Source organism: Poecilia formosa, unplaced genomic scaffold (genome assembly GCF_000485575.1).
Source record: "Poecilia formosa unplaced genomic scaffold, Poecilia_formosa-5.1.2 Scaffold15, whole genome shotgun sequence".
NCBI lineage: Eukaryota > Metazoa > Chordata > Actinopteri > Cyprinodontiformes > Poeciliidae > Poecilia > Poecilia formosa.
The window spans coordinates 2,874,837-2,902,474 of record NW_006799954.1 but is presented as its reverse complement, the minus strand read 5'-3'; the positions used below and the strand labels follow the sequence as shown (position 1 = coordinate 2,902,474).

Here is a 27,638-nt window from a genome sequence, read left to right as displayed (position 1 = left end):
ACTTATCTAGAACAACCTTCAATCGAATCTAACAGCCGGCCCCCACATCCTGTTGAAATTCCCCCAGGGTTCACCTCCTCAGATCAGACTGTTGTTGTCGGTGGCAGGAAATTTATTTTTTCAATCTAAATAACTTCCTTCAAGGACACAGTCAAGGACTTGTTGTGACAATGATCACTGCCACTCGTAAACCTGGGTTTCCTCTTGTTTTTCTTTGGCTAAAGCTCACAATTGCTTTCTTTTAACTGGTGTGCTTAAAAGGGAAAATTTTGCCGAGCACATTTTTATACTTTCTTTCTGGGTCTTTATGCTTCTAAAAACAATCCAAACACTTCCAAAAAAAATAAAAAATAAATAAAAACAGCCAGCCTTCTTCTGGAAATAAGTTAATGTTTTTTTTGGTGTCTGGAAAACCAGCTGTTTCAAAAAACTTAATATTATTAAATCACAATTGGTGGGCGCTGCCTTGTTACCTGGCAACCCCAGAAAAGCCTAACTCCGTTACCTAGCAACTCAAGCCTAGCCCAGCACCTCACCTACCAACCCAAACAGAACATGTATCAGTTGTAAGCAGAGTTTGTTGCAAAATAAATATTTTACTTAAACTAACTCCATTTATATGTCATTTACACGTCCTCATGCAACATTTTTTTGAATCTATTACATGAGTCAGTGGAAAAACAAAATTTTTTGGACTTTATTACCCTGATTCTGTCCAAACCAATTCTAAGAAATGCAAAAACACCAGACTACTAGTCACACTAAACATATGCAGTTTGAGCCATTTTTAGTCCAACTCAGAGGAAAGAAATTTCACTCACCCCGATGTTAGTAACTGAAGCACATGTCTGGCCAACTTCAGGGAAAAATGTGATTAGTCAAAGAAATCAATAAAAAAGGACTGCAGATTGTAATAAAATGACTCAAAATAAGGGTAAAAGAGGGTTTAGGGCAGTGATCCCTAAACTTTTCATAGAAAGTACCACCTCACTTAACACAAATTTCTCTCAGTGACACATCGGAAAGACATTCAGGTATTGCAATGGGAGTTTCCCCTTTTCTTTTTATTGGGTTTTCTCAAGAAAAAAAAAATAGAAAAATCAGATTTTCTCACAAACACTGGTTTCAAAATCAAACACGGTGATCCCCACAGTTAACCTTAAATTATAAACATATTTCTGTTACTGTTTGAGTGCATTATTTCAGACATCCATTACTATTAGCTTGAATTGCTAATACTGATTAGAATACCCATTTAGTACAAAAACTGGCACAACCTTCTGGTTTTGGAAATATGGCTCCACATTACCACCAATGAAAGCTGCTCAACTTTCTCCCACCTGTTTTATTTTTCTTATTTTTTATTTATGGTCATCGATAAACTGCACTGTTGCATTGTTTCAAGGCCACAGAGTCCTCTGTTTTCGTGAGAACACACTGGGGATTAACCAAAGCCTAACCTTTTGCAGGATAACGTGCCGTTAGAAAGGCTGGTGTGTCGCAATGCCTCCCATGAGCAAACATACATTTCCTCCTGAATACACAGACAAGCACATCACTTCTGTGACAGGAAATGTGTACCATCTGTAGCGTCATGGATGAAGCCACATCACAAAGAAGACCGATAAATACCGTGCTGCTTTTAACAAGGCGTAGACATAGATAATGTATGTCTTCCTGCTACTCACAATTGCTTTTCTCACAGAAAACACAAACAAAAAGGACAAAGCAGGATTTTCTCAAACATAATGTCATAAATTCAGATTTTAAGGGTGGGCATAAGGAAAAGTGCCTGTTTTACCCAAGAATTAGGTTACGCTGGTTTTACTGGCTTGAAAAACAATGCTCACATAAATAGAAATTACAGGAAACCTTTACGGCCTCATCCGCATCACGAAGAAAGCATTCAACATCTGACGGTTGGACAGCTACACACACAGCTGGGATTTATAACGGAGCTGAGAAAGGTGCCTCTCTTCCCCCACTGCAGCTCGCCAGATGGAACTGGTTAACTCCTCGAACATAGAAAATTCATCAGCGAGTTTTTTCTTTTACTACGTTCTCTCAACGACTTGATTTAGCGCCAACGCTAATAACTATAACTGCTTCTTTGGACAATCTGCACGCGGAATTCAGTTAAGTCTCTAATAATTACGCAGATGTGTTCCTGCATATCTCAGTTCCTCCTCACTCAGCGCCCCTCATTGTGATGTTTTCAACACGTTATTTGCTTTCTGTTCCATTTTCAGCATCTCGATTACATCTGACTTAAAAGGCAAGATCGCACTAAAGGCATTAAAAGAAACCAAGGCTGTGGCAGCAGAACAGGGGCAGAAGTGGAGGCAGTTATTTTACTCTGTTAGAATTAATAAATAAATAAATAAATGTGGAATCAGCAAAATAATCTTTCTTCTTACAATATGAGAGACAAAGGAAGATTTTAAAGAGTTCTTTTTTTTTAAATGGGAGTTTTCACAAGGAATCAAAAAATTTAAATGACTTTGAGTTTGCTACAAGGTTTAGGCAATAAACAGCCTACAGCATAAAGCAATGTTATAACTAGTTACCCTAAATTTTAAACAATACTCTTTTACTATTTACAATTTCAGTTGTAATTAACTTTGAGGTTTCTTTCTGGTCTGTCCACAGAAAGCATCCCGGACTCAAATCTTCTTGACAAATCCTGTTAAAGCTAACAAGTTCACTCTCTATTTTTCTTTATCATAAAATTGTTCTCCAAGTGCTTCTAAGTCTCTCTTTCATGGAGGGAGACATTGATTAAGCTACTGCTGCCTTATAATATGTGTCCTCTTTGGTTTTCCACTCTTTGGTCTGCATTTCACAGTGTCTCCTTCCTGAATAGAGACATTGATGAAGCTATTGCTGGCATTCTCTCCTTTTTTTTTATAGAAAGTACTCTTTCTATTTTGAGTTACAGTAGAAAAACATTCACTCCAGGCCTGTTCTCCTAGGTGTCTCTTCCTGTTAATGTGGCGGGTTTTTCTTTACTGTCAACACATTCTCTTTAGGATGAGGGATCACTGCCAGGTCGACGATTCAATACAATCAGCCAAGTTTCCTTTAACTTTTTACCAAATGGCATCACATAATCACCTGAATTTGATTATATTGTGCTGGAATCTGTATTGAATTAGACTGGATGCAATTGGATCTAAATCTGTCAATATGTTTTTTTAATTGTTTTTGGAATAAAACAGATTTATCTGAATTGAATCTGAACTAAATGTGTTTCTGTTTGTTGGGATGAATTTAATCTGTTGTACAAAGTGTGAAAAATGAGATGGTATTTGTTGCTTACGATCAATGTTAGCGGCCAACTTTGTAGCTCTCTCAAAAGTACTTAGTCTTGTTTCTCAGTGAACTACTAGTGTTTTCTGAAAGCTGTGTTAAAACTTTCTTTGGTTTCATCAGCTACTGTTGCAAAGTGTCCATTAAGCACACAGCAGAGTCATCAAGAGAGAATAAAAAACCATTACTTTTATATAATACATCGGTTACATAAAAATACTTTCTGAGATTTAGATCACAGGGAGGAGAGCAAACATGCTGCGCTTCGTCGATGTTTTATGGAGATTAACCAAATCCATCATGCTAGTGGCGTCATGAGTTTTATTTCTGAATGTTGTTGTTTGGAAAGAACAACAAGCGTCGGAAGACTTCCTGAGCTTGAGAGACAAACTTCCTTGAGCATCCTGATAAATCTTTCCTGTGAATAAACAGGAAGCAAGTGATCTGCATTATTACACAAGAAAGTGCCAAATTTCCATGGAATGAGGATCTTCTAAGAAATGTGCTGCGGTGACGCGACAAGAGACATTTATTATGAAATGGCTATTTCAGTCTGTAGAGAAAACATTCTGCTGATGAATGGGATGTTGGCAGGGGGAGCATCTTACAATGTGCAGTTTGTTAAACAGAGTTCAGTGTGTTTGTCAGTGTGTTTGAATCGACTCCATCCTGGTGATAGAGGAGGTCTCCAGATGCTTCCTGCAGCTGATTTTCTTACTTTGTATGAATCTGGGACACTTTTACCTTTATGTTATTGTTTTCCAGACTAGGGTGTGGTAAAAACTGCATCTTGCGAAGATAAATTTTGTGTAATCCACCCACTGAAGGTCCTGTAGGATGCAGTCTTTGCAGAACTTACACAATGGAATAGTGCAAAGCTGTCGAATTTCCTTTATGACAAAATTAGTTTGTTTCTAGAGGAAGTAGAATTTGATAATGGTCCCAACAGAGAATTAAATCCAGATCTTTAAGCACTGCATAAAAAGACAAACAACTCTTACTTCTTACTATCTGACATTAAATCAGACTAAATGTTTCCTGTTTTAAGTCATTAAGGACCACAAAAAAATATTTCTACAACAAAACAAATGGAAACACCAGGAAATACCAAGGCAACACCTCAGTATATTAGCCAGGAAGTTTTGACTCACGTGGGAATTGCAGCTGGATATTAACCCCAAATTAGCTAGGAAGTGGTTAATTGACAATAAAGTGAATGTTTAAGAGCAGCCATCCCAAATCCCTGATCTCACATAGAGAATTTATGGGCAGTACTGGATGGGTGTATTCCAGCAAGGCCGCCTACAAACCTGACACAGTTACGTCAGTCCAGTGAGGAATTCCAGCGAACTATTGTGAGAAGCTTGAGGGAGGATGTTTGACCCATTTTGAAAGGCTGGTTTTCCAAATACTTGAGAAAATTTTATCAAACTTATGACTTTTTCTGGATTTATGACAATTTTGGCAATCCTAACTAATCAAAAGTGGGGAAAATTTAGTCTAATTTAATGTCACACAAAAAAAGGTTATGTGTCTTTTCATACAATACATTTGCAGTCCTGGCTTCAGCTGCAAATATTAACAACTGATTGGGTAGTGAAGTTGATCAGACTGACATCACTGTGCAACTGTCAGAAACTAAGAAACACTCAGCAACACTGTCTGTGTTTCCTCGGCAGTGGAAGAGGAAATCATGGCCAGGGAGACTCTTTCATTGTGGTCAGACTTGGCCACCCATTAAGTTGCCTTGTGGTGGCATCATGTGGCAGCACTGTGGCCAGCAGGCTGCAGAAACATTCTGCCTAGCAAGCTGCCAAAGTCAACAATTCATCAAATCTGCACAACCTCTGATCAGGTTCAGGAAGCAGAATAATGAATTTGCCATGGCAACAAAATACAGCTTGTTTAATGAGCTGCCTCACCAGAGGTAAAAACCTGACTTGTAGCTTTTATGCACATAAAAGTAATGAGACATCTGACTTGCAGCTAAAGCCTGTGCTCTGCCTTGGAGAAGAAGAAGAAGAAGAGTCTCATGTTCTTGCTGGCACGACCATGTAAGGAAATCCTGATCAAAACGTTAGCTGTGCTAAAATTAACCCAAACGGTGCCTCTTTAGTTTCCTGAATATATTACAAACATTAAAACCTGCAGCCAAAACATTTAGCTGAACCTATTTTTGTCAGTGTTAATGACATCCTCTGCTTGATTTATTATCACAGTGACTAGCTCTAGTGCTGTTTTTCACATTTTTCAATCCATTCTTCATGAAGAGTTGCTTGACTTGCTGCCATGTGAAACAGAGGACAGCTGGATTTGATTACCTTTCTGTTATATACTTTCACTGGGTTGGCTCTCTTGGCCTGAGCTGAATGAAACAAGGGGGCAGAGGGGTAGCGTCAAGGGAATTGCACGTTTTTGAGTTAGAGATGAAAACAAAAAGAGCAGTGTGACCGTCGCTCAGGGATGTCAAAAAAGTGCAGAGGCTCTGTGACGTTTTGGTGCCGCTGGAGAGCGTTTGGGAAGCGGCGACAGGAAGTCCTCCTTTACGTTTCTCTCCTGAGTTTCCTGTTTGTCTGCAGACTGCAGACTGGGGTCAAACGGTGAGTGTAGCTGATATTCCACATTCACTTCAGCTTACTTTGATGAGTGGGTTTGTTGATTTTATTGTGAGAACGCAGGTCAAATACAATACAGTGATCTGTCAAACCACAGAAACGTGCAGGAGTCCAGGAGCCTCGTGAACAGGCTGGCTATGTGCACAAAAACGTGTTTTATGTTCTTTTCCGCACAAACGTTGAGTTGTCTCTGCTGAGTAGCTGAGAATGAAACAGTGTGCAAACCCACTCCAACTTCAGAGCTATTAGCCTCTCTAAAGCTCTGAGCCGTTTCTTAGATGGTACTTCTTTATATGTTTATTAATTTATTCAATAAACGTACAAGTTTCACATAAGGTGCGAGTGCAACTAACCAACATTGTTGTGATCTGTTGATTCATTCATTGCACTTCCCAACGTAGTTGGAAACTGAATCCAATAGCAGATTGGGCAGATTGGGTGGCTTTGGGGGTAAATTACATTTATTTGTTCTAGTATTAATTCACAGAGGTCGGCAGCACGTTGCTCTACTTGGTAGCAATATTGCCTTGCACAGAGAAGTTGCTGAATTTGAGTCCAAGCTGCTTCCTTTCTGCATGGAGTTTTTTTTTTATGTTCTCCCTTTTGACATGTGGATTGTCTTTGGTTTGGATCAATTGGGCACTCTAAATTGCACATAAATGTGTATAAAACACAGTGGAGGGACATTTTTGTCATGTGTGTCTTTGTATTGTCAAAGAAAACAGCTGCATCACATTGCCTTCAAGAAATAGTAATTCAGAAATTATTAAATAAGTTATTTGTTATTTTTTGCTGGTTAAACTGCAGTTTCAGGCAACCAAGCCCCTAAATGGCTCAGTGTTCACTGTAGTTATGTGAATAAACACATAAAATAAGTCTGAAATAAAGGTAAACGCTCAATGTAAAGTCCATACAAAGGTTTGTACATGACGCCACGGATCTTCTAAAGTTAAATTTCACATCCTTTAATACTATTATTTTGCACAAAACTCTAAAACAGAATCTGAATCATTAATAAAAATTCACTGAAACAGGTAGCTGGGGCTGTTCTCTTTGCTTCAAAGTCCTATAGTTTATATTATCAACAAATAATCAAAAGTCTCTAAGTAAATAGACTTAGGGTTATTTTAAAGGTGAATTTTATTTCACAGAATATAAATGAACTACTACCTCTGCTTTTTTAAAAATCTCATGCACTAAGCTGCAGAAAAGATTTTCATCTGTATGGGAGCAGAAAGGACATCCCATCCCCACCGAGGCCTCTGGAGCAGCCGCGGTCATTCAAACAAGGTTTACTGGACTTTTAAGTACTCCAGTAGTGCCATAACAAATGTTAGGAGGACATGAGATATGCATGCTGGACACTGTGTGTAATGTAGGTCAGTGGAAAGTGGGGTAGGATGCCTTTCCAGCTAAATAAAACAGACAACTGTTAGAGGCAGGGCTCCGACTGCTTATTTTAACTCCTCCTAGGCTACGATGCGTCTACAGTGCGGCGCTAAAACTTCTCCTGACCACAAATGGAGCAGGCCCCTGGCAGGAGTTCAAGGCTCACGTGGGCTTGGCCGTAATGGGTCTACTGGAGTAAGAACACACATGATGATGGATGAACAATCAGAGACGCAAACACGAACAAAGAGCAGAACATTTAACAAAGCACTGCTTACAAGCTATTTGCGAAGACGAGCAATAAATCAAGACCAAGTGATTGCAGTCAGTCTGAAACCAAGCACTACCTGACTCAAGGAATTATGAATGCTTTGCAGGTTGTAGTTAAATATATATCACAATGTAATGTTGACATAACACCTGTTACACTTTAAATCTGCGCGCATGCATGCCCTGCACTCGACATGCAGCGGAGCTCGCATGCACGGGAAAGTTAAATATAGAGCATAAACTGAATACTTTTCTAAATTCATTCAGCTTGCTGCCAGCTAATTCCATTACAGTCAGTATTAAAGGTAAATATCTGTCTGCTGCTCTGTTTCTCTTCACAAAAGCTCAAAATGATTTCAGATTTAAAAATTACGTCAATACATGACATGACATTTTTTGCAAGTCTGAACTATTTGGGGGTGTTTTAACACAATACGGCTAAAAGAAATGGTTGTTACCAAAGATCTAAGAGAAGCATCTGTGGCTCATTAATTATCATGTTATGTTTAAACAGTTTGAAGTTCCTCATTGTACAGAAAAAATTTAATTAAGATTTATTTATAAGAGAAAAAGAGCCAGATATGGAAATTAAGATCATGGTAATTTAGAGGCTCAGAAAAGAGCTACATCTCTGTCTCTAAAGGGCTTATTTTATACATATGTACACAACAATTACAAAAAACAAAAACTAAACTTGTTTAGGAAGTGCTATTTAAGTGACAGATTTGCAAAGTTTTATCTAGACAAAAAACATAGACACTTCATAGCGAATGTCTAGAGCATATATGGGGTTGGTTTGCAGCCAAAAAACTGATAAAAATGCTGCAGAGGAATCTTAAGAGCTCAGCATAAATGACGACTCACAAACATTGATAAGCCGAAGCAAGCCACATGTAGCGAAGAGCAAGCCAAACCTCCTCCAAAGCCGTACAAGATAACAAAACACATATGGCAATTACTGTATCTTTATACAATTAAAAAGGCTCTACAAGCTACTGAATCAGGGGGTGGTTTCAGTCTTTCCACATTCCGCTTAGGTTTGCAAACATTACATAAAGAAATGTAAAAGTAGAGATAACTTATTCCCACAATGAAGTACTGTGGCAGAGAGCTGATGATTTGGACTTGTTTTGCAGCCAAATAATCCAATGAATGAAATGAGCACCACTCTGTACAGCAAAATATTTTAGAGCCCAATGCTAGTTCACCTTTTCGAAAGCGTAACGCAGCTCTCGCAAATGCCTGCTCAAAATATGGACCTAAAATTTTGTAAAACAGCTGTGCACAAACTACTCTAACAACTTACACATTCTGATGAGTCGATCAAACTTTCTCTGAAGATAACGTCATAAAAATTACAACGCGGAATTACCTTGTGTTTAGTTACATTGAATTCAAAACTGCTTTATTAATTCCAAAGGGAAAATAAAATGTTTAACTTAATTAACAATTTCTGGGAACTTCTCTCCTCTGCCAAATGTTAGAGGCATGTCTCATACACATTCTGTGATTAAGGTTCTCAGCCCCAGTTTCCATTTTAATACTATTCATGCAACAAACATTCAAACTATTTTCCTATGATGGACTTTGTCTGCCTCAATAAAACAAGACAATACCTGAAACTTATAACAAGCCTACAGTACAAAATAACTAACCACACTTCAAACAACAAAAATCCCCCCTAAATCCAGGGATTTGCTTTTAAATTACTATTTTCTTCATCTCATGAACAACACTTCTGGCAATCTGAACATCTCATATTCCTTGACTGTTTTTTTTTACAGCCTCAGTGAAAGTCTGCATGTAGTTTATCCAGCTAAAAATAACCAAACAAAGGCCATCTGGAGGGCTAGTATGCTGTTAGCCATTGCCAAAGAAAACATATTTAAAGTGATCAACATGAAAGACTGGTGTATTAGGAAGAATGACTCCTGAGAAATGTTGGACGCTAAATGGATTAGCTACGCTCTGAGTAAGTCTGGTCCTGCCCTGGACTTCTCAGCATGATTTACTGACCGGCAGATCCAGCACTTTGCACCATTTCAGGTAAAATGAGCGTATCTACTGCATGCACACAACTTTGACTCATGAAGTTTGGGTTCTGGCTGTTAAACATAGTTCCGGTACTTTACGGTAGAGACTTTTCTAGAGAAATTATGTCTGGTAATTGGCTAAACAAACTCATTCTTATCTTTTACTGGTCATTTTCATTCCCCAACTGAAAAAAACGTGTTTTATCCTGTTCCTTTGCAGCACACCTCTCTGATAGGCTGCTTTAATCTGATGAACTAACCTCTGGGAGCCTATCATGGATCAGCACACAGTGTTTGCTAACTGCATATACTTTGTGGAGGTGGTTGTGTCTGAAAACCGACTGGTTAAAGACAATGGACTGAAAAAACCCCCCAACAAAATATTTTCAACAATTATTAGGTGAGATTCTGAAAAATTGTTTTGAGTCACTCAAACTATCCATGTACACTTTGTAATTATTGATCCCCTTAGATATAAAAAATACCTAAAAGATTATTAATTTTAAATAAAAGTAGCATAATCTCAGTTTGAAAAAAACAACTTTTTATTTAAGTAAAGAAAAAGGATCACTGATGCAGCACCTAAAGTCACCCCCTATAATATCTATAAAGTAAATGTATTTAAAGCATTTCAAATGAGACATTACTTTTTTTTATTTTATTGGATCATCTTTAAGGTTTTACTTATTTATCACAAGACAAACAAATTGAAATTATATATAGAAAATAAACTGGACCATATATTGCAATATTCAATTGTAAGTGCTGATAGTTTTGACTTATAATGCTAATTGATAAAATTAAAATAATTAAAGGAAATCCAGTTGATCTTTGCTAAAATCTTTCCTCCTCTGCAAGTATGTGGCGACAGTGAAAAGAAAAAAAACCTCACTTTTAACAAGAAGAAACCTTCAGGTCTCTCAGTGTGAGCGGCCATCTTTAGGGTAATTAACCTTTTCACCTTTTCTTTAGTAGTGATACATCTTTATAGAAGGTTGGAATGTTGCTGACAAAGCAGCTAAAATACTACTATATATAGTCATAGACCAGAGAATAAGTTGTTGTTTTTACTTTGTTTAAAAATGGAGAAAAGCTTCAGACTCTGCTTCATTAATATTCATTCATATTTTCTTCTTCAAAAATCCTGTATTATTATCTTCACAGGTAATATAAAGGTACGGGTGGCCGAATGGACAGAAGAGCTGACGGTCGGCCCAGCAGCGTTCCTCACATATCAGCGCTCGAGCAATCAACCCTGACGTGAGTTTTCCATCGGCGGCGCCAGCGTACTATTACAGTTGACACAACAGCAGCTGAGCACCCTGCTGAGAACGGCAGGCTCAGCCTAGCGAGTTTCGTGTATGTTTTTGTTTGAGAACAGGATGAGGTGGGTGCGCGATCCCCCTGCCCCAATCCTGGAGGATGCAGTCCGGCTACCAGCTGGTTTCCATTAGCATAACTCTTCTGAGGAATGGCAGGACTGGCTCATGAGGGCCGGAGTGAGAAGGAGGCAGATGATACTGGACCGTCTTTCAGAGCAGCGCCGGATCATCTGTGATTATGGTGAATTTTTAGCTTTCATTTAAAGATTAGGACTAAACCCATACAGTTTAAAGACAGAAAAATTCATGTCAAGAAAATGATCGTGCTGAGACATAATTTTTGGTCTTGTTTGTGCACATTTATGGTGTAAATAGTTGGTTAAAGTTGCAATCTTGGTACCACACCTTCAGCTTTCTGTGGTTTCACAGTTTGTGTTATGTCTGTTGTTATGTCTGTGTTTTGCAGCTTTGGTAGAATCAGTGGACACTCTAGCATAAAAACACTGTATCATAAATTCATGCTCCATTGCTCCAGCAAATCATGTCAAAACTACTTCAGATTTCACAACTAAAGAGAATTTATCATCTACAAATCTAAATATCAGTTGAAATAGCTTAACATTCCTGAGGATGCTCTTATCTGCTTTCTTCTCCAGGTACACAAAAAAATCTAAACCACTCAGCCTCCATATAAGGCAGGTGCCTGATGAAGTTTAGCATGAAGCCTGACAAACAGATGGAAACACTTAGCTTTGCGCTTCTTAGGCGTAATAAAATCTTCCTACCTGCGCCTCTGGAAAGGGCTGAAGCTGTTTTTAAGGTATGAGTAGCCCTGCTTTTCATTACCAGCATCAGACTCTATTTTCATCAGGCAACTTTAGAGCCTAAACTAACCAAAAGGAAAAGCAAAATGAAGTCCATCCCAAGAGTAATATGCGTCCTGAGGGGCTGCTCTTTAAAGGAGAAGTGTGTTTATCTCACACAGTGAGAGAGATGCCACAGATATGTGGCAGCTTCAAGCGATTACTCAGCCATACTTTGCTTGGCCACCCACAAACCTGAAGATATTTGGTTTAAGTGTTGAAATGAGAGACTTACTTTGTGGAGAAAGATACCACTTACAGTTGTATATATAATGTTAAAACTAAGTTTGCTGTGGATCACAAAAGTATTCACACCTGTGCACATTTTTCCACATTTTCTGTTAATGCAATCAGAAACATGAGTTTATTTTATTGAGATATCACATGATGAACCAACATGGCTTACCATGCCGGTTATACATGTTTAACCAACATAGAAGTGGCAGAAAAACAATAAATTAATATTGAAAATTGGCAAGCATTCATCACTCTAGAGTCAACAATTTGAAAACCAAGCGTTTGCCAGTCTAACACAAGGGAACACGGAAACATTAATGGAACAAGACAATCAAGGACACACACACTCCTCCGCCTCAGGGCATGCTTAGCCAAACATTTTAACTTAACATTAATGTTTCAGGACCGGTGGAAGAACTCAGAGAGAGTCAAGATAGACAGTGGAAGAACATTCAAACTCCATGCAGAAAGTCCTCTGGTCTCTAACAGTCGTTGTGCAACCAACGACTGTTAGAGACGTCGTTGAATGTGTAGAACCCTACACATTCTATTTATGTGTAGGGTTGGGTACTAAATCAATAGCAATATATACTTATGTACTGTGATGAACACCTGATCAATATCAATAGAAAATACATCCAATTTAGAAAATACGTTAAATTTCACAATCTGGAACCGCACTGCATTCTGGGGAATGTAGGCAAAGGAAAAGCTTTAGCTGCTCAAACCCTCACTACCAGCTAAGCAAGGCAGGTGGTATCAACTCACTCACTCACTCTTTGGTTACCTAGCAACAATCTGTTGAGTAACTTATGGTTACATAGCAACAATGTCTTGAGTAACTTGGCAGCATTAGTTTCAGGTTTCTCCACTTTGCCTCAAAATAAGAAATAACGTGGAGAGAACCAAGAAAATGAGTAGCTAATAAATAAATAAATGAACAAATAAATACTTATTTTCTTCAGAGGTGGAAAAAAATATTTCAGTGTGAAATGTCAGATTTTAAAGTTCAGCACATCTCGGTTTGGACACAAATCATGAATGACCTCACAGAATAAACATCTTTAGCTGGAGCTGGTTTAAGCAGCCAGAACGGATGAAGAATGAGATGAGAGAGCAGTAATGACAGCCCCACTCAGCTGGGGGCTCTGCCTCCCACAGTGAACGAGCCTGAAGAACCCCATTAGAAACGGCGGTGAAATTTACAGGCCTCATACCCGACGAGCTGATACATGGACGATGCCCTTAGGATGCAGACTCTCCATGTAGCCACAAGACTAAGTCATAGAAAAACACAATAGCAGGACTATGCAATGACAAAGGAGGGTCTGTTTCCTGTTTCTCCAGGCACGCACTTGAGCTGCATGGTTTCAGGGATCATCAAGCTCCTGACTGGTACCTTTAACCCATCCCAGCAGGGCGACACAAATAGCTTCTCAGCACATGACTGCTTATATGCGGCAGTAAATTCTCCAAACACCGTGAGTAATGCTGTTACTCCCACTTTATGCGTGTGTTTTCCCCCCTGTTTCACTCACAAAAAAACATCTGGAAATAAAACAACAGCTCTAAAAACTCCATCCAAAAAAAAAAAAAAACCTGTTCAATTAAATAAATGCTCTCATATTCCAATTCAATTCCAGTGGAGCTGTCAGGGTAAAGTAAAGCAAAAGCAGGTGAGCGATCTGCTGAGTAAAGGTGAAACACAACCTAAGCGTACCTTAACGTAGGCGGTGTAGCGCTGGCACTTCTCTCTGTTGATTTCCAGGCTCAGCTGCTGGTTCATTTGGCTGATCTGAGATCCAGTGTGAGTGAAATAAATCCTGGAAGGCTGGCTTTTCTGTCGCTTGTCCACATCAGCAGTCAGGTTGTACAACAACTCTGAGAAACGGCAGAAGCACAGTCACGCATAACATTAGCTTAAAAAAAAAAAAGCCAGTCGAATACAGACAGTCCTGGGAAACGCATGGTTTGGTTTTCTGCTCGTTGCCAGCAGAACATGGGAAAAAGTAAATTATTGCTTATTGGAAGCAAATTAAACAAAATGAGTCATAGGGGGAGACGGAAACATTTTTGGTCAAACCATCATGTAGAGCTTTAATGTAAGGATGACTGCTGCTCGCAAAATGAAAACAGGAGCAATATTTCAGTTTGTTCAAAGCGGTTTATCATAGTTCTTTAATTAACACGGCAGGTAAAGATATGAATTGTAGCCACGTTACAGTTTTTATTAGAAATAGCTCAGAACAGCGATTCTCCAGCTGCTGGAGCAGAACTGAAATGTTCTTACAGTGAAAATAAAAGTATTTATATCCTCTTCCACGTCTTGTCACATCACAAAAAATGAATCACTAAAATGAAACTGTGAAAACACCAAACTAAGTCTAGTTCAAATATCTTAGTACAGTTTAACTAAGACAGAACTAACCTTTCAGCTTGTTTGAAGTAAATAATTCATTAATATTGATTTATAAAAACATACCAGCTCCACTGACAGACTATTTAATGTGTAACAAGAAATTTTCCCATTTAGTGAAATAATCTGTAGTGAAACTAATACTTTTTAAATCAATATTAAAGCATTATATACTTAAAACAAGCTCCTGTATTTTGCTGAAAATGTACTTGTAATTTAGTTTTGTCCTATTTTAAGTGTACAGATATTTGCACCAGAAACGAGACCAAAAGTACTTGGCAAGATTTTATATTTTTGTGGCTTTCCTCGTGTTTTCTGTGTCCCTTACAAACAGCAAACAGGAAATTTTGTGGCTTTCTTGTAACAATTCTTTCCTTTCTGTGACTATTCCATAAAAGCAAAATTTGGCAGGTGCGAGGCCAGTACTTCTCCTGCTTTTTCCAGCCTAAACTTTTTTAGTGCAACTTCTCCAAAGTAACCATGCTTCCTTGCTCAGGCTGTCAGCTTAGATTGAAGGTGATTTTTTGGGGGGTTTGTTGTGGTGCTATACTCTTTCCATTTTTCATGAGGTGGGATATTTAATGTAATGCTTTAAACTTCTCAACGACTTTATCCCTGACCTGCCTGCAGTGTCCCTTGGTCTTCATGATGCTGTTTGTTGACTATTGTTCTCTAAAAATACTCAATACTTTTCATCACCCTAGATTTTATCTAAGGGTATTTCCCTTCAGCTTTACAATTTTGAGCTATTTTTTATACTTTTGCAGGCTGTTGTTTCCATCCCTTGCATACAGGGAGGAGCAACATGAAATCTATTTGAAGGTTTGAAGTCATGAGGATGATGTAAAACTTTGCTAATGTTTCTGGGAAACCCATATATGGACCTCTGGCCTTTTAGAAACCGCTTCTCTGAATGAATAAGCCTCATTCTGCAGTAATTTCCCCATGGGGGTGTCATACTGGTAAAACAGTGGGAGGGGTAGTAAACACACCCAATTCGGACCAAACTAAGCTTTCTGTTTCCGTTATCCAACGGAGTGAATGCTATGAGCTCATTCCAAAGGAGGTGCAGGAAGGTTTCACTCCGGGAGTCACCGAGCACACAGTGCTTCACTTTCCATGGTGACGGCCAGATGGGTAAACAGACAGGCTTTCTTTCTTCTGTCCAGCCAGGACAGTGTCATTATGCAACCAAAGGGCTGCTGCTCCCCTCGGGGGAGGCTGTGAGTGACCACACCCAAACACTAGAACAGGACTGCGTCTCAGCTGTCATCAGGCACACCCAAGAACAAGTAAGCAAAAGGTTGATCAGTACACACACTGGGCAAACTCAAAGTCAGCCATAGGCAAGTAACTTAGTCTTAAAGGAAGTGATTTTCAAGGCAAATTTCCATTTCTGCTGCACCTTACGAAACAGACTTCACACAGATAGAACCTTGTTAGAAATACTTTTTCCCAATCAAAAATAACCAATCAGAGCCAGGATGAGTGTCTTAGAGCTCTCAATCAACCGTATGTGCTTGCTGCTAAATGTGCTAATGGTGGAGAAACAACTTACCGTTACAGGAAAACCGTTTATCTGGTGTCATCAGTGGCTGTGCTAACTAGCCTGAGAATTTATGACAATCTATGTTAGTTGCAGCGTAGCACAGAGCAAGGGGGATCAGGGAGAGGATGAGCAGCGCCACATGGAGGGGTGATTGACAGCACTAACACCTGCCCCCTGGCTCTGATTGGTTGTTTCTAGGTAGCACTGAGAGAAGTCAGAAGAACTCGTTTTTTTCATAGATTATGTGTCTCGCGCCTTAATGTCACGACATGGAGACAGTTTTAACAAGAAAATTTAAAACTATTTTTTTTTTTAAATAAAAGTTACATACTACAGATTTAACTTGGATGGGTGGGTGAATGGATGGACGGATGGATGGTTAGGTTTCTTTAACCTCTTGTTGCCTGCTGTATCTAACATAAACATCGTATCATAATCAGCTCATTTTTAACTCATTTTAAAACTTGTTCCATCTTTTCCCTCTCGTCAGAATTATTCACCTATTTCTCCAGGCACCTCTCTCCCCCTGAAGTGCATGCAGACGGTGATGTTGAAGCAGTTCAGGTTCTGGTGACCTTCGTGGCACTGCGGCACAGAGATGTTGATGGAGACGGGCAGGAAGATGGAGACATCCACTGTAATGACAGGCCGTGACCTGCGACCACACAAACCCAGACAGAAACACCGTGTGGGAGAAACCCTTCATTTAAACCGCTGTGAGGAAGAGAAAGAATCACTATTTAGGCTTTCATAGGTAGAGAACTCACCTCAGCAGAACCACACTGTCTGCCATGAAAGCTCCAATGGTGACATCTGCAGCAAAGACACAATAGATTTTGAAAAACCATTAAGAAGACATGACGCTAATGCAACATCAGCGGCGCTTACACCTGCAAATTTTAAAACAATGCACAAACCGAGGCCTTCCAACGTCATGCAGGCTCAGTCTATCAGAAATGGAATGCAGTAAACAACATGCTTCTGTCAGTCACGGGGTGGAAATATGCTATTGTTGCTTCCAAGAAACTACAAAATGTTCAGCAGGAAAACAAGAAAGTGATCCGTTTCATTTTTGCTTTTGCATCTGTGGATGGGGAAGCTGTACCTGCATATCCATTGCCATCCATGTCCACTTTACCAGAGATGGACTGGCCGAACATCTGTAGCCCGGGGCTGACGCTGCGCCCAGATAGTTTCTGAAACAAATGATGCCAGCCTTTAAATAACAACATGTGAACCTACATATTTAAAGAGACTGCGCTTCTTATGTTTCAGTGGGTTTTTCAGAAATGAAAGCTCCCACATTAATGCACAAGAAACTAAGAAAGAAAAGGATTGCAACAGAGGCAAAAGTATTCATAAACAGAAGAGGTGCACGTGTTTTATTGGGATTTTATGACCAACACACATGATTTTTCCAAACAATGATGAATATTCGGTGTGTATTTGGATATAGTTCACTTGGTGTGCTCAGAGAAACATGTAAAGGTCAATTTTGGTCTCATCTGACCAATGAAACTTCTTTCAAATGTTTACTGTGTGATATACCTGGATCGGAAAAAATGGAAATAAGACTTTTCATGGCTTTCATTTACCACTTTTACATAAAAGCCTGATTTGTGAGGGATCAACTAGTAGTTACCCTAGAGCGCTGCAGCTCCTTGAGAATTATGTTGGCTGTTTTAATGCTCTCTAATAAGCATTTGAAATCTTTAGAGAATTAATTTATGCTGACATCGAAATAAAAAAGGTAATCAATTTACTGAAAGTGGAGTTGGATGAATAAATTTAACCTGGGGGTATACATAACAAACAAATGCATGCCAAAGTGTTCAGCTTTTTATTTCCCCACAATTTAGTAAATATCCATTACTTTGTTTTAGTCTATTAAATAAAAAAAAAAACATTAAAGTTTATGTTTATGTGGGAATAATCTTGACATTGATAGTTTTGAGAAGCACTGCGCAATTTTAAATAATCAAGTTGTGTTAGGTTGGTGGAAAAGACATGTAAGTGGTTTGGTGAAAAGTTTTAGTAACCCAGATTTTTCTTGTAATTAAAAGAGGCAGAAGAGGCACTTCAAGAAGCAATTTGGGGGGTTCTTTTAAAACAAAGACCCTGAAATAGTAAAAAGGATTATACCTTATGACTTGAAAGTACATAAAAATACACCATTGCCTCTAGGAGGGAGGCAGTGGTGCACAGAGTGGACAAAAAGACAAAAATCTTGGTTTAAAAATGCATTTAGCCTCCCAAATGTGGTCAAAAGGAATGAGTTATCCTCATTTTTCAGGAGCTGTGTGGGTCTAACATGTAATCCTGAGGCTAAACTACCACCTGCAAAGTCACCATTCATCACTCAGCTACTAACAAGCAATCAAAGGCAGCCATATGGTCCTAATCAGGATAGTTCAAAGTGTGCATGACTAAAGCCATAAAAACACATAAGTGTAGAAACAAGAAAAAAAAAACTGATTAGATGCTAACATTACATCATGTGAGAATCAAATCCATTTACCATTGAGTATTTTCTGGTGATTCCTGTGGCGTCTCCGTGGTAGATATACACGGCTCCACCATAGTCGTCCTCTTTAGGTGCTCCTATGGCAACATCTGAGGAGACAAACAGGGAGGAAGTTATGTTAAAAGTTTACCCTTTTAATTGGGGCATGTGTTTGTGAATGTAAAAATATTTCATTAACCCCCTGTTTATGTTTAGCTGGCATGTGCATGGGAAACAAGCTCTAAAAAAGTCAAACTCGTAATAGACAATTAAGCACTCTTAGGGACTATAAAACCTGTGCGACCCCTGAGAATGTGGAAACAAGGCTATTAAGTTCTGGCAAATTCACTGAAATGCTCTCATCAGCTTATTTTAGTAGAAAGTCCATATTTAGACTTCCTCTTATAAACCAAAACACTTCCATACAAATTGTTGCTGCGTACCAGGCAGAAATGGAAGAAGAGACGTTACACAATAGCTAATTCAGTGTATGGAGACGAAATTAAACCCTGTTGGCAATGGTTTTACGGTAGCTCTTTAAAATTAAATGGCAGCAGTTAAGTTGTAAATAATTATCTGTCAGTCAACAAGCACATCTGGCTCTTTCCCACAATGTGAGAGTGATGAGTTACAGGATGAGTTATAATTCCCAGCTGCCATCTTTTGCTGCGCACAAACACAGCCACTGGTGCCAGGCTGCAAGCCTCGAGGCGTATCTCACACAGAGATGAAACCAGGCAGAAGCTTCCAGCCGTGAGCGAGCGATGGATGCCAAGCAGAGTTCGTTTGTAGCCAAACCGAGCAAGTGCCAAGAAAACAAACAGCGTAACGGTATGTGGCTAAGTGTTAGCGGAGAACTGGGTTTGCATCTGCATGGGTAAGTGCACAGAAGGGTGAGAAAAGTCAGCGCACTGAAAACGTTCGAGGTAATTTAGACAAAATATCTGTGAAAATGACTGGTTTTACTGCACCTACTTAACATGCCAACCAACAATGCTGTGATAATGAACTTGACTACGGAGTAATGTCACTCTGAGTTGAATTCAAGGGGTTGCAATTCTTGGACGGCCTTTAAAAGCAACTTAAGATGATCTGAAGATTAGACATAGTTGAGTCTCACAAAAGCATTCCCACCACTTGAAGTGTTGTCACTTTTGTCAAAAGATTACCATGAACATCATCTGTTTTATTGAGATTTTGTGTAGTAGACCAACAAAAACAACTCAATAATTGTGAAGTGGAAGGAAAATGACACTTGGTTGTTTTAGTATCATCTATTACTGCAGTGACAGCTACAAGACTTTCTGGGTCTATCTCTATCAGCTTTGCATTCCTAAAGAATTACATTTCCTCATTATCGTTGGAAAATAGATGAAAGGGAACGTATCATGCAAAATTCACACATTTCATGTTTTTGTGCTCGCTCTCATTTGGGTCTCAATTGCTTCAACATCATCCCAATGAGTTTAGCAATGAGTTCATGTTTTTTTGGTGTCAGGAAAAAGAGACATTTTAAAAACTTCCCAATTGTCCCAGTGCTCCAGCATGTTTGGTCAACTGGTTTGTGCAATTCAATTCAATTTAGTTTGTTTATGTAGCACCAATTCACCGCAAATGTTGTCTCAAAGCACTTTACAAAAAAAATTAAAAATGAAAAAATCATTGGCAATGACAGTGGCTGCTGGAAAAGACAAGCGTTTTGTTGACTTACAATTTTAAAACCACTTGCTGTATTCTTGTTGGTTGTGTAGCAGGCTCCACTTCTGCTTTTCAAAGGTGTACCATTGTATAATTGAGCATCTGTTTGCAACTATTTTTATGTATTAGTGTAAATGTTGAGTTGGAGGTCGTGGCCAGCAGAAGCTTATTTGGATTTAAAGTGGCAAGAGGGCCTAAAACAACTCATTGTGAAAGGAACTCAAAATAAGTAAAACCGAGCAGATAATCTAATGATTTTGTGCAAAAAACTTTATGAACATAACCTAACCTGTTCATAATAGGTCACCTTTAAGAGTCCACCAATAAAATAGCTGATTACAGCAGCTAAGACAACAGTTCAAAGTTATAAAATGAGCATAATATGAACAAGCCAATGAAAAAGCCTGTAGTGGTGCTAAGTGTAAATAATAAAATACCAATAAAATACAATCAAGCTTGAGGTTGCCACATGACAAAATGTGAAAAAGATCAGTAGAGGTTCTCATAGAAGTACAAGTACTTCTATAAGACACAGTAGATCATATTTTTGTGTTTATTTCATCCAAATACATGACCGGTGCCAGAGTTTGGTCTATGTTTCAGTAAGTCTGGCTTGTTTCTGGTGAGAGTTGGACTCTATCAAGGTGGTCACCAATTCTATTCATAACCTTTATAGACAAAATTCCTAGATGTTGAGGGGATTCATTTTGGTGGCCTCAGGATCAGGTCAGGCCCTGATCTCCAGCATTGTGTAAGTGAAGCAGCTGGGATGAAAGTCAGAACCTCCAAAACCAACACCATGGTCTAGAGCCAGAAAAGAGTACAATGTTTTCTCTTGGTTGGAAGGTGAGGCTCTCGATGTACTAGTTGATTTACGTTCCTTCCTTTATCTGCAGTCATAAGCTCTGGGTAGTGACCGAAAGAACAAGTTCCCTCCCTTTGTATTGGATTTAACTGGATGGATGGGAGGATTAATGAACCCTTTGGACAAACCTTGATAACCATCGTCATCAATGTCTCCAATCGCTGCAATGGACTCTCCGAAGTGTGCATTGAAAGCACTGTCGCCAGTCAAAACTCCATTCTCCTCCATCACCCCCTGAAAGATGTAGCAACCAAAGTAGATCACGCTCTTATCCAAACCCCATAATAAAATTAAACTACCCCACTGCAAGAACAAAAGCAAATCCAAACATTTGGATTAAAGGCAAAAACGAGGCATGTTCCAATGAGATCAGCTTGTTAGTGACGGTATCGTGTTCATTTCTGCTGAGCCATGTCCCACTCACATTGCCCCTGCTGAGGTACACAGACACTTGGCCCTCGTCCCGGAGCTGGCTGTGCATGGGTGCCCCCACCAGCAGGTCCGACAGGCCGTCCTGGTTCAGATCAACTGCACACAATGAGGAGCCAAAGTAAGAGCCCATCTGGAACCAAGTTGAGCCACAGAGCAATGGGTCAGATCACAGGCAGTTCCTCAGTGCATATAAATGAAACACATCATACTCTCTATAACTTTTGCTTTTATATCTCTATAAATCACACACCAATCATCTGAAAACAAAAGCTTTTACGGCGATCATGGTTTTTGCTGTAACTCTGTATAAAAACCTCCCAAGATTTGGCTCGTGGCCAGCGAGTTTCTGCCTAAACACTAACACAGACATAAACAATGTGGCTCTAACAACAAAGCAATTATAGTAGTGGGTCTGCATTGTATCTCAAGAGCCAGTTACAAGATCCTAAAGCAGATAAACAAATGTGTTTACATAGTTTCTGCTGTGAGAAAACAGGGTAACACAACAAGTGTACAACTTAAAAAATATGCACAAATGAATACACAAAGATGTTCTGAAACCTTTAAAACAGATCTAGGTACATACCATTTTCCCTGAGGCTTGAAAATTCTTCACCAAGGACCCAGCTTCAAGTTTGAAAATGTAAACCTGTCCAGGAGTGAAACAGAATTAGCTTATCAGCAAAACGAGACCAGAGTACAAAAGTGGTAAAGTAAAGTCCGTACCTTTCCAACGCCGTTGTGCTGTGGTGCCCCGGCAGCTACATCTATCGCATTAGGAGAGGAGAAGTGCCCAGCAGTCACAGCATAGCCTGGAGACAGAGACAAAGAATTAATCATCGTATTGTAGCTGTGAGGAGTTCATGCTAAACACCAGCAACTCACAGTGAAACTACACACTTTAAGAAGCCATCCACAGGGCTCTGCAATTTTTCTGGAGGAACATTTGACCACTTTTCCTATTAAATTTGGAACAGCACCTCACACAGACTCGACTTTTAGGCCTTCAATATTATAAAAATGCATTCAAAATAACCCTGATTTATTCATTCCTACACTAGTTTCGATTTGTGTTTGAATAAAGTCCACCTGGAACACCCAATCATGACCAGATTTTAACCATTTGCTAGATGGAAGTTATTGGTTAGGATCTTCAAGAACCACCAAGGGTTAATGCCACAAGCTACAAGATGCTGCAATACATGAGGAAACCCCAAATACCTTCTGGAGGAAAGTTAAATTGTCAGAAGAGAGATAACAACATGTAGACTCAGTTTTGTGTAATTCCAAACTCAAATGAAAACTGGTTTTAGAGATTGGTAAACAGACGAGCATTAAGCGTCTATTGAAAATATATGGATTGTGCTTACGGACAAGGTCCAGTGTCAGGAAACAAATTCATTTAAATGAGCTCATCTGACAGGACAGTGGGCAAATGTCTGGCTAAAATAAAACCAGAACCACATAGAAAAGTGTGTGGCTTTAATAATAAAACCTTGCTCAGGGACAATTATCCAAGTATTAGTGAGGTCTAGATATATCTGAGCATGTTTTTATAATTTTCATTCTATGTGAATAACCAAAAACAAAACACGATAAACTCTAATCTGTGCACCAAATTCTAACTTTTAAACATTATTCATCTGTTGGTGAAGTGGTTTGCTGAGTAGTCAATACACCTGAAAAAACAACAACAAAAAAACAATGCAAAAGCATTACTGGAAGCTAAAAATGCCATTTAATCTTTTGTGCATGTGGTTCTCACCAAGGTAGCTGTATCTGTGTGAGTCAATGCTGTCTTTGTTCGGGCTGTAGAAGGTGTCAGAAGTCATGTTGTACACCTTAACCGTCCCGGTCCAGTAGTACGAGCCCGGCGCCCCCATTACCACCAGCTCCTGAGCATGAAACAGGAAATACATGTAACTGCGGAGACCTTCTATAAAGACAGAGAAAGGAAAGGAAAAACACTGCCGGGTGGATGTCTGGTTAACCAGTGACCACAGACTGGTTTGTGCTATCTGCTTATAAACACATCACGTGCCAAGAGAAGCCGTTAATTGATGGAATGAAGGAGTAAGAGAAACTCATGAAATGAGCTGGGCATCCTCCCTCTGATGAAAAACACTCCAGGAAAGATGCTGCATCCCTTGGTTATTAGGCCTGTCAGTTACACCGGGGAATGTGGATTTACCGCCGGGAACGCTTCCTTTGAACAAACAAACTAAACAACACAGTCAGGACCTTACTCAGCAGTATGCCGTCCCTGTGCTGCGGCGTCAAACATCTGGGCACCACCAGGCACACGGAGCAAAAGTTCAGACAAGGATAAAACCCAAACAGTTGGATGCCTTTTCTTTCAATTCTTCACATTCTTTCAAAGGTAGGGGGGTGTTCAAATGGTTTACCAGATCCTCTCTGACAGTCTTCAACCATGGAAAAAAAAAAGGTGGCCCGATAATGTCTCGAGTTTCCATCTTTGTTTTTCTACGTCTCTTGCCTGGGTCTCTGTGCAGCTTTCACAAGAGGGGATTTAAAACATCTCCCACAACAAATTTAAGATTCTTATTTTTAGCACAGAAAATAAGAACCCTAAGCCCAAACCTCAAACATACTAACTTTTAACTCATGTTTGCTCTTATATCTATTTTCTTAATTTTTCTCCCATTGCACGTACAGTCTTAATATTTTTCATTTCTCTATTAATCCTTCAGCTAACTGTAGTACTTTGCTTACTTTACATTTTAAATAAAATGTAAAAAAAAAAAAAAAAAGAAGTCCTATGTTACTTGTATTTCTCAGTATTTCATCATTATTAAATAGAATTAAAAATTAGTGTGGACAAATAGGCGTGGAAATCTTTTTCTCATCTAATTTCCATGCCAATTCCCTAATTATTCATTTGAAATATCAAGACATAAAAACGTAAAGAAAAATAAAGTTTCTTACTATTTGTCTTCTCAAACCTCCCACTAAGTCATTTCTGCTCAGAGGACACTTTCAGGTTACTTAAAGTCCACAGCACATTACTGTGGGTCTAAACTGAATGCCAAGGTAACCTGGGAGATAGAAAATAGTTTACAGCGCATGGCACACATGCTAGCATCAGGAAAGTATTTTAATGTGATTGTACGGAAAACAAACAACTTTAAACTAGTTGCATATACAAGCTGTAAACCTAATTTTGCCAGTAGATGTATTTTCTAAAAAAAAACTTTTCAAAACTTAATTTCTCTGTTTACTGTTGTATTTCACTGGCCAAACAGAAAAGATGCTTTTGACACCAGATGTATACAAAAGGCTTCTCTGCATCCTGTGATGATGTCATGTAAGCTTCAGAGGATGGTCCTGCTTTTTTAAGCATTTATCTCGTGGAAGCACACCAGGCACAGCCTTTCCTACCGTCGCTGCACGTGGAAACATAAGCTAACACTTATCAGCAGTTAATCAGCTCAGCGTCTGTGGCTTTGATATAAACCCTCGTGCAAATCCAACTGGAGAATTCGTATTTTCCACATCATTTGACTTCTTAAACAAATGTGAAAAAAGATCCCGTTCTGTTCACCGTGGAGGACGTCTCTGCTAACTATCCTTGGAATACCAGAGTTAAAGTCAACAAAGAGCACAGGAAGAATAAAGATGCCTTGAAGTTTTTGCTATGAAAAGACTCCTTTGAGAAGAAAAAAAACGCACAGTAAGGACGATCACGAGGGGCAATCTGGTGCGTAAATTAAAAATTCAAAATACTAAAAGAGATCAGCTGTCCAAATACCAATTCTATGTTACATTTCTGAGGGCTATGAAGAGTATTTAATTACCAAACAGAGTTTATTTTGTGAATTATGTATGGAACAGTTCAGAGTAATAAAGTATAACAATGTTTTAAAAAGTTATGGCTTCGAAACCACAAAAATTTTCTGTCCTACTCTTCCTGGAATTTGAAGTAGTTTTAGTGAGACGTTAGAGAAATGACAACTTGATTGGACTTTTCTCTGGCTCTGGACAGCATCATGGAACTGCACATGTTGCTGTGCAGCCTGAAGATTGTTCTTGCACTTTTTTCAAGCTTAAAAGAAATACAAGTTGAGCTTTATGTTAATATTTTAGTTCATGTGGAAATAAAAGGATCGGCCCCCGAAAGTACAGGTGGTTACGAACTGCAGACTGAACGATCAGAGCAGATAGCCTGACTAACTAACCAATTTAAATGATCAAAAAGGTCTAACATTATCGACAATAAACACTTGAAAATAATTGCAAACTTTTGCAGGTGTTTATTGTATCTTTAACCAAAAGCTAAAGGCAGATCTGACATCAATCTGGACTTTTATTTTGCTAATCAGACCAGCTGTTGTCTTTTTCACTGCTCTGCTTGTGTTTTGTTTTTTTTTTGTTTTTTCTGGTGGTGTTTGAGGCACTGTTTTAGTCGCCAGGCAATAACTAGTTAACCTGCAATGAACTTTCATGTCAAAACTGTAAACCTAACACATGGTCTTTAATCGGTAACTAAAAATGACACCTTGTGAAAACCACGTGTGCACATTGAGACCAAAATCAAATCCAGACTAAATGAGCTGGACATGGCAAATATAAGTCAGATGAATTTGTTTCATTTCTGTGTGTGAAAAGATGATGATAAAGAAGAAGCATTTAATGCTGCTGTTGTTGCTCTCGACCGGTAGAGGATATTTTGTTTGACTCAGACTTCACTTTGAGAGAAGCAAAATAACTTGATGATGAAAATCAAGATGTTAGCCATAAAACAGGACCTGAAGAAGGAGTCTTGCTCATTTTTAAGTGAAAATACCTCAAACAGATTATAAAGCATAAATCTGACGCCTTATCTGTTAAACTTTACTGAGACTGAGCGTGTGATGATAAATTATCTGTAAAGTCACCAAACATTGCTTATCACATACTGTGAAACAACTGAGGTTTTAGTTTGTCGATTAGGAGGTACACTTACACTCATGTGTGGATCTGACTCCTTAGGAAACATTTTACTAATTGGAATATTAAACTGAAGAGACTAGATGTATACATTTAACAAATAAAACCACAGTCTGACTAAGAAAAGTTTGACTTTTGGTTCATTTGAACTATTTCTTAGTGTGATTTAAGATGAAGGTCACATTTCATATGACAATCCGACACTTTGATGTTCTGTTTCTATCTGGAAAGTCCATCTTAAACTTCAGATTTATCAAAGAGACAGCCGACTGATGACGTTTCAGAGGCAGTGTGACATCTTTCTATTACACGAGCAGAAACAAGGGATTAAATATGAGGACGACGAAGAACTGCTACTGACCTCTGTGAAAACTCCCGCTATCCCAGCTTGGCACGAGCCGTGCTCTTCCCCATACTTCTGCTTATAGTCTGCAAGAAAAAACAAACCACAAATTATTTTGCTGTTTGCTCGAGCCAGCGCTTACTGCTGTTTTTCTCCTGCATTCCATATGGAGCTAGTCAAAGTCCAATCCAAGAGGAATCCAGCGGCACAGAACAGACTGAAGGAAGGGCTGCAGCTTCGCTTTTAACAAAACGACCTCTTACTTGGGAGGGGAGAGAAGGGGGCTTTCCTCTTAGGTTACAAAAATATTGAGCTTGGACTTAAGGAAAATGCGCCGTAAATACAGTTGCATGCTCTGCGTGTCAAACTGCTGGCAGTGAAAAGAAGGAAAGGAAGTATAATTCTGACCTGAGAGCACAATTATGGTGCGAAGCGGAATTTGATCTATATCTCAATACATCACCTACGAAATTATACAAGCAACATTTTGGCACAACTTAATTCAAGTTATTCTAGGGTGGAGATTCTTTTTTTTTTTTTTACAACGTGTAAAAAAAGAACAATCAGGGAGAAGATAAATTTGATTTATTATAATCAAAATCTTTTTCAAATTCACAGAGCTTCTGGGAGACCAAACCGAAGTCGTTGCTTGTGTTGCACCTTTGCCGAGAAGCTTTTCAGAGAGCAAAAGTGTTTCTGGACTGCGGGGAGACAGATTGATGCTCACTCCCCACCAGCTGCTCCAGCCAGAACACCAATTACAGGCTGGAGGGAGAGATCGGCCTCCCCGGTGCTGAGGCTGGCCGTTGAGATAACGCACCGTGATGAATAACAGTGAGCCGAGGCG

General features: G+C 39.1%; 1 protein-coding gene across 1 annotated transcript in view; it reads right to left on the bottom strand.

Moving 5' to 3' along the window:
• itga9 (integrin, alpha 9) overlaps nt 1-27,638 on the bottom strand; it is a 67,771-nt gene that overhangs the window by 31,712 nt on the left and 8,421 nt on the right. Inside the window, exons 5-15 of the mRNA XM_007546224.2 lie at nt 26,810-26,877; nt 23,267-23,396; nt 22,228-22,313; nt 22,088-22,150; nt 21,494-21,631; nt 21,198-21,303; nt 18,522-18,616; nt 17,109-17,199; nt 16,771-16,816; nt 16,504-16,658; nt 13,759-13,919 (exon numbers count right to left, since the gene is read on the bottom strand). Of these exons, the coding sequence (XP_007546286.1) occupies nt 13,759-13,919; nt 16,504-16,658; nt 16,771-16,816; nt 17,109-17,199; nt 18,522-18,616; nt 21,198-21,303; nt 21,494-21,631; nt 22,088-22,150; nt 22,228-22,313; nt 23,267-23,396; nt 26,810-26,877 (1,139 nt within the window). The remainder of the gene's footprint in view (nt 1-13,758; nt 13,920-16,503; nt 16,659-16,770; nt 16,817-17,108; nt 17,200-18,521; nt 18,617-21,197; nt 21,304-21,493; nt 21,632-22,087; nt 22,151-22,227; nt 22,314-23,266; nt 23,397-26,809; nt 26,878-27,638) is intronic.